Source organism: Aethina tumida, chromosome 3, assembly GCF_024364675.1.
Source record: "Aethina tumida isolate Nest 87 chromosome 3, icAetTumi1.1, whole genome shotgun sequence".
Lineage (NCBI taxonomy): Eukaryota > Metazoa > Arthropoda > Insecta > Coleoptera > Nitidulidae > Aethina > Aethina tumida.
Window position 1 is genome coordinate 14,956,231 of NC_065437.1, and position 23,325 is coordinate 14,979,555.

The following is a 23,325-nucleotide window of genomic DNA, read 5'->3' on the forward strand; positions in this document are numbered from 1 at the left end:
TTACAAGTGAAAAATGAAACGTTTATAAATATTTTTTGGTCGTTTTATTTAAAAAGTGATGAGAAAATTGTAAACTGTGTGAAATATATAAATACCAAATATTTTAGAAACTAAAATTAAACACGTAATTTTCTAGTTTGTAAATGTGCAATTTTGCAATTAAATAATTAAATTATTCGTTAGTTCTTAAAAGCAGTGATTTTAAAATTACTAAATAAGCTTTACTTAGATAGGTGCTTTACTTGTGCTTTCTTATTTTTTATTAGGCTAATTTATAGACATTCATTTAAACATTGATAAGATGTATGAAAATTTGTTGGATTTTTTGGGGGCTAAGAATTATTTTAACAAAATAAAAATAATCTAATAATGTATAATTATTTAAAAATAAATAGTATATTATTTTAAAAATATTATATAGTATTTACTAGTTTACTTGACAAACTACCATTTTAAATTTAGGAGAAATATAATAATTATAATTGAAAACAATTATATATAAAATAATTATATTGACTATTCTAAATATAGGAGAAATATATTAATTATAATTGAAAACTATTATATATAAAATATATATATTGACTATTCTTATATTTTTATTAACTTATTTAATTATTATTTTATTATTATTAAAAAAATCTTATAAATCTGTTATAAATATTATAGTTATTCTAAATAATAAGATATAGTTTAAAAGTGAAACATTTAAAGTTCCATATTATAAATTGAAAACTTTGAAATTCTATGTTATAAACATAGAACACAAACATATATATAATAAATTATAATATTCTTTTGAATCTTTTTCAGTCATTCTAAGTTTAATGAGTGAATATATTTATTAAAATTGAAAGCTTTAAAATTCTTTGTTACAAACAGACAAATAGGTAATATAATAATTTATAATATTCTTATGAATCTTTTATAAACAATCATTCTAAATTTGATGAGTGAGGATATTTAATAAAATTGAAAGCTTTCAAATTCTCTTTTAAATTTACAGTCATTCTAAATTGAAAGGATGAAGATATTTAATAAAATTGAAAGCTTTAATTCTTTGTTATAAACGTACAAATAAGTAATATAATAATTTATAAATATTCTCATGAATCTCATGAAATTTAATGAGTTAGGATATTTATTAAAATTGAATATATATAGTAATTTATAAACATTCTTATGAATCTATTATAAACATTCATTTTAAATTTAATAAGTAAAGACGTTTAATTAAATTGAAAGCTTTAAAATTCTATATTATAAATGTACAAATATGTAATATAATATGTATATTTATAAATATTCTTATGAATCTTTTGTAAACAGTAATTCTAAATTTATTGAAGGAAGATATTTATTAAAATTGAAAACTATAAATTCCTCTGTTAAATTTACAAATAAGTAATAAAATAATTTATAAATATACTTATTAATTTTTTATAACAATCATTCTAAATTTAATAAGTAAAGATATTTATTAAAATTGAAAGCTTTAATTAATTGATTCTCTGTTACAAATTTACAAATAAATAATATAATAATTCATACAACTTCATATGAATCTTATAAATTTCATTCTAAATTTAAACAGTTATGTTTATTAAAATTGAAAGCTTTAAAATTAGTTTTACTAGATTTGATGTTTAAGTTTAAGTTCGTAACAAACTTTACTCTACGACGTTTTTATGCAAGGTTTGCTTCTTACTTTACTTTATATGGCTACATATGATCTGCGTCTCCGGGAACAGCAACAAGGAGGAACGTTGAAACTAGTGTGACGAAATAGGCTAAGACGGGCACAAGGTTGCTTGCAGGACAATGGAGAAAATTTTGAACAACTCTTGAAAATTTTTTTACCTCGTTTTCTGTTCGACTTTTATTAGAATTTTTTTTAAGAAATCGACTTATTATTTTGAAATGCATATCTAGTTAAAAATTTTTGGATAAGTTATAAAACACCCCGTATATTTAATATATATGACTTCTTTAAAATTTGTAATTTTACAAAAAATTATCTATTTTTAATAAATTAGTTCATCAATTTTTTACTAAACTTGTGAACTCCGATACCAAAAGAAGTTTAAGCATTTAACTCCGACAATGATGACAACAATCATTTTAATTTATTTAAATGTGTTATTAAAATTGTGAACTATGTAAATTTCATTTTACTTGAGTTACAATTATACTGCAAATATATTTTGTACACATAACATTTAGTGAAAATTATATTTCGCATCTTCAAACACACGTAAATCCTCCGGCATGAAACAACGCAGCAGATATCGCATCGGCCATAAATCCAGATCAGCGTGTCTCCCTCTAACAAAGATGTATCATTGCTCGGGCGGTCGCTTTAAATTTTCCGCGCCACTATACTAATTTCCAACGAAATGAATTTATGTATTGTAAAGGATTTACGGGGTCGCGATTAAACGATCCTCGGCCTCTCTCTCCGTTTACATACGATATCACGTTTTGCGCTCACCTATTTTCTATGCCCGGATTTGCCGTTTCTCACCGTGATAAATGTTGTTACCAGCAAGAACATTTTTGTTTCAGGTGACCGCGTTACTGGCGCTGAGCGAGGGGGCGCAGTTCCTGAGCAACGGACTACTGTACGTAACGGAACGTCTTAGGTTGGGACCGCACGGAGCAACGTCGTTGGTTGTTCGACTTCTGGTGACGTCGCCCGGAATGAAGAACATGACAGGTGGGTTAGAATCCCCCTATATTTATCATCTTGTCGCCATCAATCTTGTCTCGCGATTGCCGCGTAATTGAATCGGGGTTATTGGGGGTTAATTATCCGTGAATTTAATTGGAAAAATGTTATCAAAATGTGCATTCAATTTTGTCTTTTAACAAAAAAAGTTTAATACTAGTTTAAACAGATAATTGATAAAATGTAGATGAATATTTTATGTTCTTGAAGATAAGAACATAAGATCGAAACATAAAAATGCTTATTAGAAATAATCCAAGGATGTTTACAACTCAAATTTTAAGAGATTTGGGAAATAAATCAATTAGTTCGAGGACAATTCAGTGTCGGTTAGTGGAGGCAGGGTTGCCATGAAGACGTTCAGAACAAACCTCGTCTTTCAAAAAACAATTGAGAAGAAAGATTTCTTTTCACTCTTCGTAATTGAATAGTAAGAGATTGGAAAAAAGTATTATTTTCGCACGAATCAAAGTTTAATACTTTTTCAGTTTGGCAGTGACCCCAAACGGGATGCCAAGTTTGTTCAAGAATGGTTTGTTCAACAAAAAACAATGTCTTAAAGTGGCCAGCACAATCTCCCGATTTTAATCCAATAGAAAACTTATTGGAGATTGTGTATAAGAAGTTTAGGGGAAACTGCATCACAAATAAAGCAAATTTGTTTGAATAAATCAAAAATGTGAGGATGTTATATAAGGGAAACTGGACGAAATATTAAATACTCTCGTAAGTATGTTGTTTAGTATTTAAACAAAAAGAAAGTCGTTCTAATTTTGTCTGATACTGAATACATAGACAATGTAAAATTGAATACACAGTAGTGGAAAAAAGTATGTAATATTTTGTTAATATTCATAAAAAATTAACAATATCTCAAATATTTGGCTTGGCATTGCTCCTGTATGGTTTGGAGAAGTTTAATTGTTTAATTTTGATGTTTTTTGTTCGGACACGATGGTTTAATATTTTCCAAAGGTGCTCAGTGGGATTTAGATCGGGAGGCTGAGACGAACATTTAAGCACAGTTCAATTTTTCATTAGACACAACTCTTTATTAATTTTAGAAGTATTCTGGGATCGTTTTCTTGTTAAAATTTATAACGAAGATGCATCTCTTCCTCGCCTTCCTCCTTTGTTTGATAGCAGTGGTTGTTTAACTGCAAATGGGCCATGTAATCCTGCACAAATAAGAAGATTTCTCCCTTTTTTTCTACTAAAAATTTATATTAAATTATGTCAAAATTTCCTCCATGATTTGTTGTGATATTTGATGAGGATCTTTGACGGAGAGCCTACTCACAATGAAACATGGTGGCTATTTAAGTATGCTATGGGGGTGCTTAAATTGACGTATATTCGGAAAATGGTCGAGTCCATTCCACGAAGAAGGGCCAAAATTATAAAACAAAAATATCAAGTATTAATGTTAAATTAAATAACAAATTTAATCACTAGAAAAATTCTTTTCATAATTAAAATTGCTATATTTGTGTCCAGCACCATTCAAAAAAATATATGTAACATTTTATGGAATTTTGTAATTTTTATAAGCCTGTATAAAACAACAACACCATATTTTTCTTTAACTATGCCCTTCTTTCAACATCCTAATAACTTTAATTATTTATAGTAAAAAAAGTGTTGAAGAAAATAAAAACCATGTTTAACTAACACATTTTAATTAACAAAACGTATAAAATAAAAAAGCACTTACACGAAGTAACAAAATAATAACCAAAATAAATGTGTACTCCTTAAGATTTTTTTGTGCACAAGGGCTGTTCGCCTGCTTTTGTCCGTGGAGCTAATTATTTTCAGGCCAGCGAACGCATTAGTAAAAGCCCCGCATTTCGTAACCCGGCATCTTGATTAACAATAAAATGTTAGTTCTGCGAGAGAACGATGTTACCGAAACGAAAACCTATACCTGAAATTTCCGGTTCGTTAAGTCGAGTCTCTCTCGCAGTTTCGGATACAAAACCTGGTAAACTAATATTCTTGTCGGGTCTAACCGGAGGTAATTTCAGTTCTGCAGTTACATATTGTTGTTTAAATTCTGGTTGGTTAAAGCTGCAGCTCTTGGAGTTTTTGGCAGGGATTAATTATTCACGCCGATATATAATTTGAATACATGATATTTTGGATGTTGCCAAGGAAGTTATTGGACGTACTAGTGATGGGATGATAACAAAACAATTTTACCATAAGGAACATCTGCATTATTTAAGTAAACGTTTGCGAAACGTACAAATTATATACAAATCAACAACCCTTTTTAGAACCAAGAAAACGTATTATTCAAAACAAGAAAAACAAATTTCCCCATGTTACGACAGTTGGAGTTGTTATTGACAGATCACCCCCATGTTCTGATAGACACAGAGTTTTCTCATCGCGTGCGAAATAAAAATACATTTTTCCCAAAGTTACTGACAACTTCATGATATAGGTTCATCTTTCCGGACCCTAATACATCTCCCCTGGCAACTGAACGGCTGCGGATTATTTTTTAAGATGCCGTTTCGTCGCTTATTGATTGTAAAGTCGGCGATATATATCGAGTTAAGTGCGTAATCAAGCTAAAATAGTGGCCTTAAAAAAAAGAAGGCGCTTCCAATAAAGATGCCGGTCGGATTGGCATTTTTGCGTCGTTTTTGTTTGGATAACGACGCCTTTGATTTACAAAGTATTTACTTTGAGATAAACACGGTTTATCTGTACAACGCTTTGATTTTTCCATTACTGAGCCGGGGGGTTTATGTCTTTTAAAAAAGTTATCGTTTAACGTCGAGGCACTATAAATCAAAGCAACGTTTTACGTTATAAATTCTCGCGTTAAAGTTTACGGTGGGTATTAAAAGTTTCACAAGAAAGTATGTAGATGCTTCAGGTTAATAATTATAGATGGGTTTCGGTAATGTGGCTTCCTTATTCAGTTTTTAGGACGCAACAAACTAACGAAAATAGATATTCTAATAATTAAAGTACAAAAACTTCTCCTCAATACGGTATCTTTAATTAACATCGTCTCTTTCCTCCAGTTTTCCTTTAATTCCGTTGTTTATTCGTCGGCCACAAAATAAATGATAAATGGCTGTGTTAACATTTGTTTTTGCACGCCAAACATTCCGTTTGAGTTGACTGTATAACCCCTTTAATTTACACCGCTTCGAGTTGTAACGATCCCTGTTTCGAACTGAAACTGAAAGGTTTGTGTTATTAAATAAACCGCCACATTTCGGCAATGTTTATATACCAGGTGGCTAAATAGTGGAGTTTATAGAACATATCTCAGAAACCACAATTTAAAAAAACATTGTTAATGAGATTGACCTTAAATAAACTTCGAAATTATTTTTCAATAAAGTGAGTTAGGTATTTATTAATTTTTGTTTCCGACTGTTATCGTGCTGGAAGTTTCACCTTAAACTCATGTTATCTTCGGCAAATGGAAGCATATGTTCTTCAGAATATCACGATAAACGAAGCGATCCATTATTCCGTCTATCTTAACAAGTGGACCCATGCCAAACCAAAGAAACATCCCCAAACGTCTCCACCACGCTTCCCAGTAGGTCTAGTATTCTTAGAATTATACCTTTCATTAATTGGTCTTCTCACCCATGAGATGCCATTACATTTGAATAATTGGAACCGATTTTAATCGGAAAACAAAATTGTTTTCCATTGACCAACCGTCCGGTTTACACTTTCTCTTACAAAATGTCTTGCTGTTCTATTTATTTACAGAAATTATATATATGTTAAACCAGCTTTTTATAATCTTCGTTTTGTGGTACCCACCGCAGGATGCACTGATAAAAGGGTCGCGAACAGCAAGTATTTATATTTTTCTGTCCACGGCTCTGTTAGTTCTGCATTTTATGCCACTTTTGGGAACTACTTTCAGTGTATTGCTTCTGTCAAAATTGGAAATATTCCTCGAAATTATCGCTTTGTTTAAATTTAAGCCGACAGCAAGTTTTTTCTGCTTTTGGACATTCCGGAACTTTTCTATAATTTGTTGTTTAATTTGTATCGATAAATGGACAGAAATAAATTATAAAATCAACAGTATTGAATATATGGTTTGGTTGCTTTACTTGTGAACCCTGCCCGAAATAAAAATTTCTAGAAAAACTATATAAATAAGGATATCCGTATATAAAGAGAGACACGAAATGTTTAGAGACTTAAATTAAAAAGAATCAATCTTTTAATAAAATGATTGTTTTTTAATTCATTGCTCTACATATGAGTGATAGTGTATATGTGTTTTAATGTTTTTTTAATTGTTATCCTTTTTTAATTGTTCTTCATTAAAAAACTATTTTCATAAACGTTTATAAATATAAATATAAAATAAAATGGAAATTTTCCCCACACATAACAAAATTTTTAACAGTTTCTCAATATCATCGTCGCAAGAGATCAAATAAAAAGAATAACTCAAGTTGGGGAAAGAACGAAATAACTTCAGCTTCTAATTTAATTCCCCGTACTGTATAAAAAGAAACAAATGTAAAATTTGCTAACAACACACCCCCGATTTGTTCTCTTTTGCAGTGGAGGTGAACGGCTACACGACGTCGAGCTGCGAGGGTGCGAACGTCGGCGGCAACGCGTCCCTGGCCGGGGCGGTGGTGCGCTCCGCCACCGTGCACGTCCATCCCGAGGGAATCGTGCGGACCGACACCGAGAGCGCATACTTCTGTGCGAACGGTAAGTGAAAAGTTTTTCGACTGTTCCGCTGTATGTGTGCGTGTGCACGTGTGCCACGGCTCAATTATTAATTGGATGACGGCAAGACGGACGGAATTATCCGGTGAATTATTAAGAGATCGTCTTGGCGACGCCCGCAAAAACGAGCTCAGCATCCGTCCGGAAATATGGATTGTCCGCGTGGAAACTCGCGAGCGCTCATTAATATTCTTGCTGTTTAGACGGGAGTTTGCCGGGTTGCACTGGAATTCGCGTGTTTTATGTCGGTCTCGTTTCGTTGTTTCTGCGTGTAATAATTGATGAACACACAGTCTTGGACAAACGAGTTTGTGTTTGAGTTAATGTATATTTTATATATAAGTACTCCAAAAAGCCTTTGTAAAAGCAAGTACAAGAAAAAATAATTTAATTTAATTTAAATTTTGTAATATAATATAATTGTGTTTAAAATAATCAAAGTAACATTTTTTTGTTCTTTAAGTAAATTTATATCATATTTATATATATATATTTATCAGAAAAGAAATTTATATTCATGGATTAAAAAATGTTATAAATAAGACAAAAAAATAAGTAGACTGTTGCAAGAAATTAACGCACTCCATATAATTATGTAAATACATTTTTCTATTTCTGTAAATTGTATGTACATTATTTGTGTTAACTTCGAAACTCCCTGATATAGGGTGTATAACTTTTAATAAGTGTGTAAACGTTTTTACTAGATATTTAGTTTTTTTTTGATATTTAAAACATACCGACTCTGGAAAATTAGTTGCAACGCGACATTTCGTTTACTCATTACATCCATTTTCCGTATGGAGACTGATGACCATAATAGGTGACCAGGTCATGCTGCTACTCCTACTTAGAATAGTTTTCTGAGACTAAGAATATTGAGACAATGGTTTGTGACTACAAGAAGTTTACAGTCTCAGTTAGAGAACGTAGAAGGGGCTTAAATACGTACTGAAACTACAACGACTAAGGGAACATAATTTGCAACCCCGTGGCACCTGCTCGAGGCCCGACCTTAACCTTTGTTGATAGGGTCTCAATTATGGTGTGGGTAGGCATTTCTTTATGCATTGCTTTATGCATTAATGCTATGACTTAGCCAGATCGTAGTCTTGACCTTAACCCAGTAGAATATATCTGTCACATTCTTGGGAGACACTTAAGGGACCATCCTAACCGTCAGAATAACTTTGATCATGTGGAACGAACTTGAAATTGAAGAGAATTTGAACCAAAATGAAACTCGAACTCTGACTCTTTAGTATCAACAGATGTGAGGTATTCGTAGTAGAAGTAGAAATATCCCATATTAAGTTCAAATTTTTATTTTTTATAAACATAAGATTTTGTTAACTTTTTATTTTAGAAAAACAATATTTTTTTAAGATTTTTTATCACAATTATAAATAAAAACCTATTTTTAAATAAATATACAAAAAGTGTCTACGTTTATTTTTCTGTTTTCAGAAAATATTAATAATAATCAATTATTATTAGTGTATTAATTTCTTGAAATAGTGTTTAATTAAAAAAGACTTTCAAATAATAAAAATATTTTCAAATAAATCCTGGACCAAAAAACATTTATTTTAATTTTTCTGGCAGATATTTTGCCTTTCATATCCTACTAAGATTTTCATATAACTTTTGACTATCTAAACATAAAAATTACATTTAAAAAAATATTTATGGACGCATCATCTGAATATGAATTTTAATTTTTTTATACTTATTTATTTTTTGTGAATGACTCTTTTACGAAAAAATAAATTATATATCGATTTTGTAAAAAAAAAACACATACATACTGTATTGGCCATAATTGTAGTAACTTAGTGAAATATATTAAAAATATATGTGATATAATTTTTATTGTTTTCTTCTGTGGTGTCTACTATGCAACTGGTCTATCTGATATATTTTATTCTTTAAAAAAGTACTTTTTTATTTTTCTAAATATTTTTTTTACTTTATGGTATTTCCTTGTTCTCTGTGAATTTAAATCGAATATTTACGAGCGGTCTTTTGCTTATTATAATTATTTAATCATTGGTCTAAGTGAAACTATAAGAAAAACAAAGGCGAAACAAAGAGAGAACGAATTTACAGATAAATAAGTAACTCATTTCCAGTATTATTAAAAAATTTAAATAGCAACGGAAAAACTTGTCTCAGTTCAAAGTATATGAAATAAATACGACAACTGGATAACTTGAATGTAAAAAAAAAAACAATTCAATTTTATCATCTACTGAAATTAAAGTTAACATACAGGAAATGGGACTTGATAAAATTAGTTCAAGAACTGTGAGAAGATGGGAGTTCGTTTGGCTCCAGATTTACAAGAAAAACCTTGATTTCTACTAAAAATGTGAAAGTTATAATCAAATTCTATGTAAAAATTCTACAAATTTAAATGAACTCATCACAGGAATTCAAGAAGTTTGAAGGAATACAGACTTGTCCTATATTCGGAAAATGGTCGAGTATATGCCACGGAAATGGGACAAAATTATAAAACAAAAAGTTTGCTATACAAAGTGTTCATGTTAAATTAAATATCACGGATTTAGTCGATAAAAATCTCTTTCAAAATTAAATATGCTTTATTTATGTTCAGCACAGTTTAGAAAAATATATGTAACATTTTATAAAATAGAATTATTTTCAATGCAGTATAAAAAACAATAATAAATTAATATAATTTTAATTTTAACAATTCACATTAAATAAAACAGTTATGACTAAAATATTTAACTTTTAAAAAGTTGCTACAATAATGCCCACTACTGTATATTTAAAAGCGCATCCACCATTATTTTAAAATTCATATACATTCGCCATGTAAATGAATTTGTTGCGTATTCGCCATTTTTTTAAATATGTAAAGCGGAGTGAAGTGCATTATTATAAAACGGATGCAAAGTATCCCGTCGCAATGTTTTCAAATTAAACATCCCGTAAATTAAGTCTGCCGGTTGCGCATCGCCATCCCGGAACTTTGTGCATAATCATAATTCGTCATGAATAACAAAGTTTGCGGGGAATTAATAAGGGATTAATTATGGGGCGACGCCGTTGTTATTGAAATTAGAATTACCCAGTTTGGGTTTGGCATTAATATTTCAGTCGGCGCAGTGTCAATCCGTCATGCAAGTTTTGTGTTAACTCGAAACTACATTTGTCCCATATAACAGGAATTAACAATTTACAACTCGCTCAACGGCTTACGCTATATGGTACGTTCCCAGGAATATTGCTCGTTAAAGTTAAATAATACATTTTATTGCGTGCGCGAATGTGACGTCCGGTATTACTCCTGGGAAGTTTAAATCTGAATAACGTAACGGTTTTAGTTGATTGTCCAATTTATATTGACTGTTTTCGTTAATAACATTGACGTGATATTGTTTATGTTATGAGATTGTGAATTATTAACACCCAAATTAAAATTTATCGATTTATCTTGTTGTGTGTTATCAGAAAATTTGGTAGTCTCGACCATCGACAATTACAAGCATGAGTGGATCAGCGCACCGCACAATCATCATGGTCTGATTGTTGAAATGAAGGCTGGCGCCTCGAAACGACTGGGTCCTTTGCACGTCGCTCTAGCTGAATCCAGATCTTTGTCCGACAAGATGTACCACATCACCGTTGGAGATGCTGACAACACCGTTACCTACATCGGACGTGGAAAACACGGTAACTATTTTTAAATTTAGAATTTTAAGACAATTAATTGTTTATTAGTGGAGGCTATTTCTTTATCGAATTGTGACTTGTGATGAAAATACACAATCAACGAACGAATTGCACCAAAAAATGGTTATGGCTACCGCTTGGTGGTCTGCTGTCGGTGTGATCCATTACAGTTTCTTGAATCCTGTTAAAACAATTATGGCGATAATGTATTATCAACAAATCGACGAAATGCACGTCTCACAACTGACTCTGCTGAAGTTGAACGAACTGGGGTACCAAAGTTTGCCTCATCTACCATACTCACCAGAGCTTTCCTACACGAAGAATCCCTTTAAAAGTCAAAATGATGCCCTATAAGACTTCACCAGAACCTCAGAGTTCTATTCCACCGGTATAAATATGCTTCTCTTTGGTAAAAATTAAAACAAATCGTTCTTATATCGATTAATAAAGTTTTGTTAAACTTGAGATTTATAATTAATTAATTTTTAAGGTTGAAAAACGCAATAATTTTCTTGTCAACCTAATATATAAACAAAATAATATCAAATAGCTACATTTATGTGGTTTATAATTCTTTTTATCTGTGTGGAATCGTAGTATAATACGATATAAATAAAATAGAGGGTGTGTCTCGTTTTATGACTCTTTGATCTACTAGAGTTGGTAATTTGTAGTCGGTAAAAATCGTGACAGGAAACACTTTGAACTTTCGAAACTGTTGAGACTTTCTTTACAAAGTCGATAGTTTTTTTTTATTAAGCACATCCAACGTTAACTGGCTGAAATTCTATCCATACACATACACACAAACGCTTTGTATCATTTCAATCGTATATTGAATGTTGTCACAAATTGATGTTAAAGTAAATATTGTTTTTTGCAATTTTCATGAATAATAAATGTAATTTATATTTGAAAATCAAGTATTCATACACTTATAAAATATTAATAAACATGTGCATGTAAAATGATATATAGTACATTCAGGAAATTACAACTTTATCGTTAATCTGATATTTTAATATTTTTGCAAATGCATTTTAATGATGGTCATTCAAATCAAATAAAATTATAAACAGTTGATTAATTTAGTTTAAATGATTTATTCACAAGTATTTAATATTTAGTATATATTCGACATTAAATTTAATTATTTGCGTCCGTTTTCATTATCGTCCATTTATTGAAAATTAAATTATGCATCACTAAAATTTAATATAAAATATGTTAATAAAATATTTCCAGGTTATGGCATTCAGTTGACATCAATCGAAACACCTGGAATTCTGTCGAAGGACGAATGGAGGACCTTTTGGGTGACGTGGGAAAAAAACACCATCGCTTTTGGTAACGGGTCCGTACCCCACAACAACACCCTTCTGAAATGGCGGATGGACAAAAAAATTAAAATCCAGAACATCGGTTTCTCGTCGTCCTGGGGCAGCCTTGCAGAATTCAGGTAATGATCATTAAAATTTAGTCCGCAAGATCGCCTTTTATACGAAATATCTTCACTACCCTTTGAAAATAAAAGATATGACCAACAAAATAATTTATGTTATTTATTACTGTTAGTCAATCAGGATATATTAAATCCATATTTTCTTGTCTCGTATTTATTAAAGCATTCAAATTGGAATTGGATTAACAACATTTTTTCATATTAACTTAAATTGAAAATACACATTTATTTAATAAAAAATCCACCATTCAACGGCATGTTAATAAATTATTTCGTTTTATTACTGATTGACGCCACATTGTAATAAAAAAGAGATGCGATATTAAAAACTATTCTACGACAGAATCCATCAGATACGCACAGGATTAAGTAGTTTTTTAAAACTGGAAGATCAGCAATCTTCGGGAACTTTGTATATATCGATATTTGGTGTCATCTCATTGGCTAGAGGCACGCTTCAACTCTTCTAACTTTGAAACAATAGCCCAACCTTGAAGCGCATGCATGAAACTAAATGGAAATATTCAAGATTGACTTAGGAAACGAATTGGCGAAAGGAGGCAATACATTGAAATTTAATATTAAATTGATATTGCTTCTTTAATTGTCTTATAACGTATGAGTCCCCTACCTTTGTTTAAATATTAAATTACATTCTATTTTAAAAAATAAAAATAAAAAAATATTTTTTTAATATCATGGTTATATTAATTAGATTATTTTTATCAGTGAGGCACTGTCTCTCCTGCCTCTTGTGAGTGGCCACCACTGTTTATCGGTGATAAAAGATATTTATTTCAGTGTTTATTTAAATTTCATCTTACATGAAATACGTTTTTATTAAGTCTAAAACGCTGCGTGGGACATTTTTGCTCGACGATAAGTTTTACGATACAAGTTGGTTTATGTAGCGGCATTTGGTAGAAATATCGTGTGAATGCAGCCGGTTTCCGACGACATTAAAATACTTTGTTGGAGTATTCGGTGGAAACGCACAAATTGCTACATTTAACGACTGCAAAAATAAACATTACGTTTTATTTGATCGAAAAACGATAATTCGAATTACCGATAAAAAGCGGGTGCCGCGCTACGGAAATCTTTGTGGATTTAGTAACGCAACCATTAAACTCAATCTAGTGAAAAAAACGCGAATTAAAATAAAATTAATAAAAAAAAAACCTCCGAACAAACGTAGTGTGAAATGGAAACAAAATTGGATTCCGTGTTATAGACAAGTGGATTAACGAGCGCGGTTCCAACTTACCGAACGGCATAGATAACAATTAATTCCGGGACCGAATTTTACCGTCAGATTTGCTCCTATAGAAAATATGAAAGCAATTATTTATGGACGCGTTCGACGATTTATCAACGCAACGGCAGATTGATGGACTCCGACATCCGATCTATCGTGGTGCGGCCACTAAAAATGCATAGTATCTTTTATTTTTTCAGCCATTTATCAATAATTTTTTTTAATGTTCTTGTTCGTTTGTTATATTTAACGAACGAAATCCGCTTATTTAAAACAGAGTTGATTAAGGATTATTCAAACTTTATTCTCTGTTACGAACATTTTTATGTTATCGACGCAGGTCTTAATCCCCTTTCGTTATACTGGCTATCTTCCAACTATTCAGCATTGCCACCGATTCCATTAATTTGCTGCATCATTCGATATTTTTCCTGTTGAAAAAATTCGGTCTGATGGCTTGGCCATTAGGGAGTGCCCGGTTAATAACGGCCGTGTCAGTAAAATTTTATTTTCGATTTCGACATGTTCACCGACCTGGAAACATCCGTAAGCGTTGTATTTCATTAGGGCGGTCGATGCGACGCGACAATTAATGAAATCGCTGTTTAGGGGACTGGCTAATTGCACAAATCAACGTTTTACAATCATAAAAAATTGTCTGCTATCGATTATACAGATTTTTTACAAAAATTTTATACTTTTTCTGTGAATAACAAATTTTTAAAGATAAAATTTGCTGCTGTGCTGATTTCATAGGAAAGCAATATTTATACAAATTGTATATTACTTTGAAAAGCTATATTTTTTATGAGAGTATTTTGACTAGACTAGACATATAACACATCGTTCAATAAGTCCCGAGACTAACAACGAAAACAACATTTTTTTTTTTTTTTAAAATCATGTTTATTTATTAATATAATCACATCGTTCAATAAATCCCGAGACTAACAACGAAAACAACATTTTTTTTTTTTCAAAAATCATGTTTATTCATCAATATAATCTTCTTTTAGAGTGATACAATCGTTACAATGCCTTTCCAACATTTCTATACCATGTTTATAAAAGGATTTATCTTTTGCTTCAAAATAGGATTCAATTTCGGCAATGGCCTCCTCATTAGAGCCAATTTTTTCCCCTGGAGCATTTTTTTGAGATCAGCAAAGAGCCAGTAGTCGCTAGGGGCTAAATCTGATAAATACAGGGGGTGGGGAAGCAAATCAAAGCCCAACTCGTTCAATTTTGCCTTTGTTTTCATGGACTTGTGGCTTGCTGTTTTGTTCCACTGAAAGCAATTGCGGTACCCACTTGGAAAAAACCTTTTTCATGCTCAATTTTTCATGAAGGATAGTAAATACGCTTCCAGATGATATCTGTGTCATTTCTGCAATCTCACGGACCTTCACTTTACGATTTTTCATTATGATTTTTAACACTTCACTCACATTTTCCGGTGTAACGGCTTCCAATGGCCTACCCAAACGTTCCGCATTGTTTGTGTCCGTACGACCACGTTTAAACTCTGCATACCACCGTCACATCGTTGGTTTTGGATGGAGAGGAGTCCGGGTAATGTTTTTCAAGCCATTGCTGGGCTTTTATGGTGTTTTTACTCATTAAAAAACAATGTTTTATCAACACGCGAAACTCGCTTTTCTCAATTTTTCATAGAAATTACAACACTTTACTCTAACCTCGATAACTCTGATGTTTGTGGTCCAATCAACGTAAAATTTTTACACGTTTCATGTAAAGGTTCATACTCTAGGGAAATGTGGCCAGTTTGGTACTACTAGGACCATTTCTGGGTTAACCTCGGGACTTATTGAACGATGTGTTATATGGTATCAGACATTTACATCTATCTATAATCATTTAACAGAAATATAAAAGCGTCTTGAGAGTTAGAAAATATGGAAAAAACAAAAATAATATTTTTTCTTATATATTTAATTACTCATAATTACAAAGTACAACTTGATATTTCTGTATTTTTAAATTTTATATATAATTATAAATAAAATGTCTATAGCATGTCCCAAACACAATAGTTTTTCAGTTGTTAATTTGTTTCTAAAAATCTTGACATATTGATGGTCGTTCATATGCCGACTCCCCACCACATCGAGTCGGTAGTGCACGGTAATACTGAATGTGACCGTTTACGGCCTGACGTCATTGAAGTGACAGACCACTTATGAACGCGATAGTACAGCAACTCCCAAAGGTTTTCAATTGGATTGAAGTCTAGGCTTTATGCCGGCCAAGACCGTACTCATTAAGAAACAAACCATTCTTTAACTAACTTAGACATGTATTTCGGATCGTTATCGTGCTGGAAGGTCTACCTTAATCTCATGTTATCTTCGTCAAATGGAAGCTTATGATTCTCCAGAATGTCACGATGTCCATTATCTCTCGTCTGTCTTAACCAGTGGGACCATGCCAAGCTCAGTAGGTCTAGTGTACTTGAGATTATATCTTTCATTAATTGGTTTTCTCACCCATGAAATGTCATCGTAATACGAAATTGTTTTCCATTGTCCATCCGTCCAGTTTTCGTGTTCTCTTGCAAAAAGTAGCTCCATTTTTTACAGTAATGAAGGGCTACTTTGTTATTTTTCACTTTTCGGTCACTTCGGATGTTACGTGTCCGAAAATGGTTCCGTTTTCGAATTTTTAAATAGAATACCCTATATTTTATTATTTTTGGTTTTCCGAAACAATTCTCGATGAGACTGTCACATTTAAAAAAAAATGAGCCCATATTAAATTAAAATTATTAAACTACTATATTTCTTTTTCAGAATTTGGAATTTCAACGAGGAATCTGGCTTCTCTCAAGTCCTCCACTTGGACACCCCCAAATCCATGGTTCCCGGCTCCGAATGGGGAGATCTGTCAATCACCGGAGGACTGGCCTTGCCGACATTGAACAAAAAAATCGAAGGCACCGGTCTCACCGCAGCGCTAGCTTCTCTAACTTCGTTGCTCACCATCCAGCATTTGGGAGGCAAAGTGAACGAAACCGAACGGATCGAAGCCCTCGAAAAACTACCCGGCCACGTAAGTTCATTGTTGCTTGTAAAAACTTTAAATAAAACTTGTAATTTTTTGTTCCCACGTGAAGGTCCAGACGATATTGTCGTTCCGTAAAGTGGACAATTCGTTCAGCGAACACCAGATGTTGGGCAGTCACAGGGCGACGGTCTACACGCTCGAAGCTCTCACAAAAGTCCAGACATATTTCGCCGTCGACCCCGACCTGATCCAGGCCATCAAGCGCTGGGTCCAGCTTAGGCAGGAGGACGACGGTCGTTTTACCCCACTGCCCGCCGACGTTAAGCTGCCCCCGTCCAAACTCACCAACCCCGTCACTCAGTAAGGATATTTTATTACTGTTTTTCCATGTTCGTGAGTCACTTCATTTTTGTTTCAGGAAAAACTTAACGGAAGAGACCGTCATGCTGGAACACGTCACCGAAATCACGGCCGAAACGTTGATAACACTGTACGAAATCGGCATCGAGACGGACAGCGACGCAGACACGCTGCAAAAGGCGAAAATATTCTTGGAAAACAGTTTGCCAAAAGTCGAATCACCGGACACCATTGCGGCTGTTACTTTAGCTCTGGTGTTGGTCAGGAGTGCCACGGCAGCCTGGGCCATCGAAAAGTTGAGGAACGCTTCGACAACCGAAGACGGGGAATTCGGATGGCCGCATTTCATGCCCAGGAGGGACGCTGCAGATTGGCTATACGAAACGGAGTCTGGAAAAACTTTAAAGGAACCACTAGTCGGTGAGTGCTAAATATAAATTTATGAGATTGCGTTTAAATTTTATGTTTTTGTTTTCAACTAATTGTTTATAAATTAATTTGTACTAGTATCTAAAATTTAATTGATTTTTTCGCTTTGTTGTCAAGGTAATATAACATTAATATTGATAGGTCAAGATTCAAAGTTTATAAATAATAAATAAATAAAAATTTTGCAATAATAAAGTAATAACAATAGTAATAATCTTTTATTATATATAACACAAAAAATTTAAAAATTAAATTTATAAAAGATCAGATAAATTGACAATAATAAAACATCAGTGATAATAAAGTCTTATCAGATCTACGTTTACATTACATTGGCATTTTTCTAAATGTAACCAAAATATCAAAAAATTTAATTCGACATTCTGGACTATTTTAGCCACCGCCGAAGAGTACAAAGCGTCGCTCTACGCTCTTTCGACCTTCTGTCTCATTGGCGATCTGAAGGCAGCGGAAAGTGTGTCCCGTTATCTCTTCTACCGCTCCCATATGCTCGACAAACACCACGAGCTGCTTTTCACCGCCGTTCGTGTTTTCTCCCAATACGACTCGCTAACTAGGGACCGCCATCGATCCCTGACAGTTTCACTGGCCACCTCCGGCATGGAGCTGACTGACACAATCGAACTAAGAACCGACAAGAGAGAGCAAGTTCTTCATTTGCCCAGTTTACCTACGAAAGTTTTTGTTTATGCCACCGGAGCTGGATGCGCCACCGTCCAAGTGAGTCTAAATCATCACTCAAGAAAATGACTATCACATTAAATATTTCGTGGCCTGTTTCAGGGAAAAATTTCTTATTCAACCTACAGTACGAAAAGAAAAACATCCCTGCTGGAACTGTGGTCAGGAGTAACACAGGAAATCCTGCCCGATAGGAGCTCAGTCGAAGAAATCGAAGGCAAACTTCCGGCACTCAAAATCAAAACATGTTTCAAGTAAGTTTATGAGACATTTATGAAATCACCATTTAATTCGCAATATCTTTTAGATGGAAGGGATCTCTTCCTTCGGGAGTCCTCCGAATGGAAGTCAGCTTATTCTCGGGGTACGAATTGGCAATTGCGCCGCCGCAACTCTTAACACCACCTGAAAATATGGCAGAAATGCAACACAGCTTCAACGCGAACAGATTGTGGTTCATTTTTGCCAACGTGTCCACAACTTGTCCCGTTTGCATCCAATACACAGCGAGGAGTGCTTACGTCATCTCGTCGCTCCGACCTGCTTATGCAAAAATATATCCTGCCACCCGAGAAGATTTGGCTGCAGAGACCTTCTTCCACGCCAAATTCAATAGTAACCTATTGAAGTCGATTACGGAGGATGATATGATTACTTGGTTTGGCAGCAATTCGACAGATGAGAAGGACAGAATGTTCGATGACACTGGTGAATGTCAGGTAACGCAGACGCCAACAACAGTGAGTCCAAGTACAACATCAAGCACCACAACTAGTCCAAGCACAAGCGCCACCACTACTCCGGAAGTTGTGAACACAACGCCAGAAACGACTGTGAAAAGTACCACGGAAGAAACTACGACTCATACGCAACTATTAAATATTTTAAGCGTCGCCACGTACACAATCAACGTGGATAACGAGTCGATTTCTAATTTAACTGAAACTGATAGCGCCATAACAGATTCCTTTTTCGCTGCAACTTCCTCAACTGACCCTCCTGCAATCACCACAACCGATAACTCACAGGAAAACATGATCCACGACAATTTTATTTTGGACGACGACGAAGTAACAAGGGATAAGTTCGACAATCTGAAACTGAAAACGACGGAAAAACCTTTCACCAAATCGGTTGCACCAACTGTAAAAATGCCAAAAAAAGAATTGATAGCGGAAACAATCTTGGCAGCTCCTAAGCACATCAACGTTGAGGTTCAGGAGGTGCCGTCGCAGTTGGAACGTCACGCCGTTACTAGTGAAGAGCCTCCGGCCACTTTTGCTCCTGAAATTAAAAACGATCAGTATATTCTGTTGGACAAGGAAGCTCTGTGGGGCATGTTGAAGGAAGTAGTGAACGACGAGATGAAGAAGCAGACGACGTCGAAGATCTACGACGGGGAGAAGCTGCGGAGACAGGGCTTCACGTAATCTAGTCAAGCTCTAAAACATTTTCAGCGTTGTGAGTAATATAAGAATGATCTCCTTTTAGTTTAGGTATGTTCGTTTGTGACAAATATATTGTAAATAATTTTAAAAGGTTGATCAATTATTGACAAAACTGATTTGTTGATAATGTTTAGATAAACCTACTGTTAGCAATACAATGTGAGTGTCTTTGACATGAAAAAAAATCAATTACAATCAATAGAAAAAAATTAGAAGCTTTATAAGTGGGTAAATGTTATTTTATGTTTCTGACCTTTAATGTGCCAAAATCGACTAACAAGTTTGTAAAGGCAAAAATCAATCTGAATCTAATACTGCTTAAAACTGATCATGATTAACATGGACCAATGTTGAGTTAAAAAATAAATAACTGCCTGATAATTTTTCCTACACCTTCAATTACAAAATTACTAGGAAAGATTGAGATTTGTCTGTTGCACAGTTTTTCCTAAATACTGCCACGATACAGGGTTTCTGGCGTTATGAACCTAAAAATTCTTCTTTCCTGTCAAGCATTACCCACGTGTTTCCATTAAAGTGCGAAAAATAAAACTAGATAAGTTAAATTAACGTTTGTAAATAGAAAGATGATGTAAATTATCCGCCCATTAAGTGTAATTCTTAAAATTATAGTTAATTAATGAATGTCATAAATAAAAAGGCAGCTTTTTTTCTTGTAAATATGCATTAGTCACTGTACCTCAAGAATATATATGTAGAAAGCCAAAATAATTATAACTCTAGATCTATTTCACATTTTTTGCATAACTTTTTACATTATTGTGTCCGACTGGTTTTAGTAAATTCGTATTTTTACAAGTTACAAAATAAATATAGCAAGGTGCCAAAACTAAAAATCCGACCTTCCCATTTTGTGCCAACAGAAACATCGAAAAATTTTACATTTTGGCTTTTTGCACATTTACTCCAACAAAGAGCACCGAAATTTTAACTTATAATTCCAGATTTTTCAGTACATGTTCAAATTAATCTTAAATCATTCCGATCGACTCCCCACGACGGACATTCCTTAAATATGTACCTACGTGTAAAATATGTTGAACTATTATATAATCACTGCTCACACAAACTAGTCATAAGAGAAGCAATATTTTATTTAAATTATATCGCTTAAGCCGAAATTATATTAGCATGTTAGCTCTATTTTAAATACAAGATTGTATTCATGTCATATCAGTGTTGTATACTTTGTTTGTCATGATCCTATTGAGTATGATTTTTTACATGTAACCGAGTTTTATTTCAGTCACTTCCCGAATTCCCTTACAATGTGCAATCTTTATGTAAACACATAAAAATAAAAAGACTTTATTGCAGTGATTATCTTTTTGATATACATATATCAGACGTGGAATTATAATCTTAATATGTCATTTTTTCTTATTAAGAAATCGTTTGTTGTCATCTAATAATTTGTGATGATTAAGGAGTTTTGTACGTCATGACAATAATTTATTTGCTTGCCTTATTTATATCAAAACAATTTAGATAATATATACAAACAAGCAATCATACGATTTTTTCACATAATTAGAAATTGATTCTATTAATAATAATCTAGTATAAGTGAAATATCAATATTATAATTATAAACCCCATCAAATAAATATAATGTTGTACTTTATCAAGTAACAGAACTGTTTAATTTAATTATATTAGGTGCTTGAATAAGTTCTCGCTGTTTTCTAACAGATGGCCTTTCCAGTAATATAAGTGGATGATATTTCTGAAACGAACGCATTTCCAGGAAATACTGTTCGTATTCTTGAACGCCAGTGTGTTTCTGTTTGCCACAGTGTCAACCACATTTTGTTCTGAGTGCTTAAAGATGTCGAGTTTTTGCCACGAAAAGAGTATTTGCGGGGAATTCTATTGCATTATTTTATACAGAAGAAATCAGCAGCTGAAGCACACCGAATTCTTGTTGAGACGTATGGGGAACATGCTCTGTCGGAAACGACTTGCAGAGACTGGTTTCGACGGTTCAAAAATGACGATTTTGATCTTCAAGATAAAGAATGTTCTGGCGCACCGAAAAAGTTTAAAGACGAAGAATTGATTTGGCATTACTTGATGTAGACGCGTGTCAGACGCTAGCCGGCCTTGGAAAATCATTAGGAGTGGATGACTCAACAGTTTCCAAACGTTTGAAAGCATTAGGAATGATCCAGAAGGAAGGACATTGGGTGCCGTACGAGTTAAAGCCGAGAGATATCGAACGGAGGCGTCTCACGTGTGAACTGCTGCTTGAAAGGTTTTCTTCACCGTATCGTGACGGGCGATGAAAAGTGGATCCAGTATGATAACCCCAAGCGTAAGAGATCGTGGGGTAAGCCCGGCCATACATCAACACCCTGCGCAAATCCAAATATCCATGGTTCGAAGCTTCTCCTTTGCATTTGGTGGGATCAGCTGGGCGTTGTTTATTATGAGCTTCTCAAACCAAAGGAAACCGTCACGGGAGATCGCTATCGCCTGCAATTGATGCGTTTGAGCCGAGCCCTAAAGGAAAAACGGCCGCAATACGAGCAGCGACATGACAAGGTGATTTTGTTGCACGACAACGCTCGGCCGCATGTCGCAAAGCCGGTGAAAACATACTTGGAAACCCTTAAATGGGAAGTTCTTCCCCACCCGCCATATTCACCGGACATGGCCCCTTCTGATTTTCATTTATTCCGTTCAATGGCACATGGCCTGGCTGAACAGCGCTTCCGTTCTTATGAAGATACGAAGATGTGAATAGATGCTTGGATAGCCGCAAAAGACGTTTCGTTTTTTCGACGAGGCATTCATTTGTTGCCAGAAAGATGGGAAAAAGTAGTGTCTTGTGATGGGCTGTACTTTGAGTGACGTGTTGTGCACCACATTGTGTAAATAAAGCATTGATTTTCACAAAAAAACAGCGAGAACTTATTCAAGCACCTTATAGTATGAAATAAAAATAAATTAATCAACAAGTAATAATCATTTATAATTAGCAACAGTCGCGTGCTTACCTATGAAACAATTTAGATTTTTTTCAGGTAATAGGAAACTGATTTTTTAATAATAATCTATTAGAAATGAAGTATTAATATTGAATATAATTGCCCTGAAATAATTATAATTTTGTACCTTCCAATTAATAGAACTGTTTAATGTAATTATTGTATGAAATAAAAATAAATTGATAAACAAGTAATAATAATTTATAATTAGCATTAGTCGCGTGCTTACCAATAAAACAATAAATATTTGTTTCATATCTATAAATCCTCAATAATTACATTTTAAACAAGGTTACTGTTAATTTATCACTAGTAGATATAAAACGATAAAGGAATACTAAATTTGATTTAATATGACCATTTTTTGGGAGAATTCAGTGAATTGAATTTAAAACTCCTATTAAAAGAATAATAAAATTTATTCAATAAATGTTCTCTACAGGAAAGTTAAAGAA

The 23,325-nt window shown here is 33.3% G+C and overlaps 1 protein-coding gene across 1 annotated transcript in view; it reads left to right on the forward strand.

The window, feature by feature from the left end:
* Positions 1-21,194, forward strand: part of LOC109599705 (C3 and PZP-like alpha-2-macroglobulin domain-containing protein 8) — a 148,314-nt gene extending 127,120 nt beyond the window's left edge. Inside the window, exons 14-23 of the mRNA XM_049964454.1 lie at positions 2,566-2,716; positions 7,295-7,450; positions 10,952-11,173; positions 12,422-12,635; positions 16,707-16,965; positions 17,030-17,280; positions 17,339-17,700; positions 18,107-18,450; positions 18,514-18,665; positions 18,719-21,194. Coding sequence (XP_049820411.1) covers positions 2,566-2,716; positions 7,295-7,450; positions 10,952-11,173; positions 12,422-12,635; positions 16,707-16,965; positions 17,030-17,280; positions 17,339-17,700; positions 18,107-18,450; positions 18,514-18,665; positions 18,719-19,841 — 3,234 coding nt within the window. The 3' untranslated portion in view covers positions 19,842-21,194. The remainder of the gene's footprint in view (positions 1-2,565; positions 2,717-7,294; positions 7,451-10,951; positions 11,174-12,421; positions 12,636-16,706; positions 16,966-17,029; positions 17,281-17,338; positions 17,701-18,106; positions 18,451-18,513; positions 18,666-18,718) is intronic.
* The last annotated feature ends 2,131 nt before the right edge of the window (positions 21,195-23,325 follow it).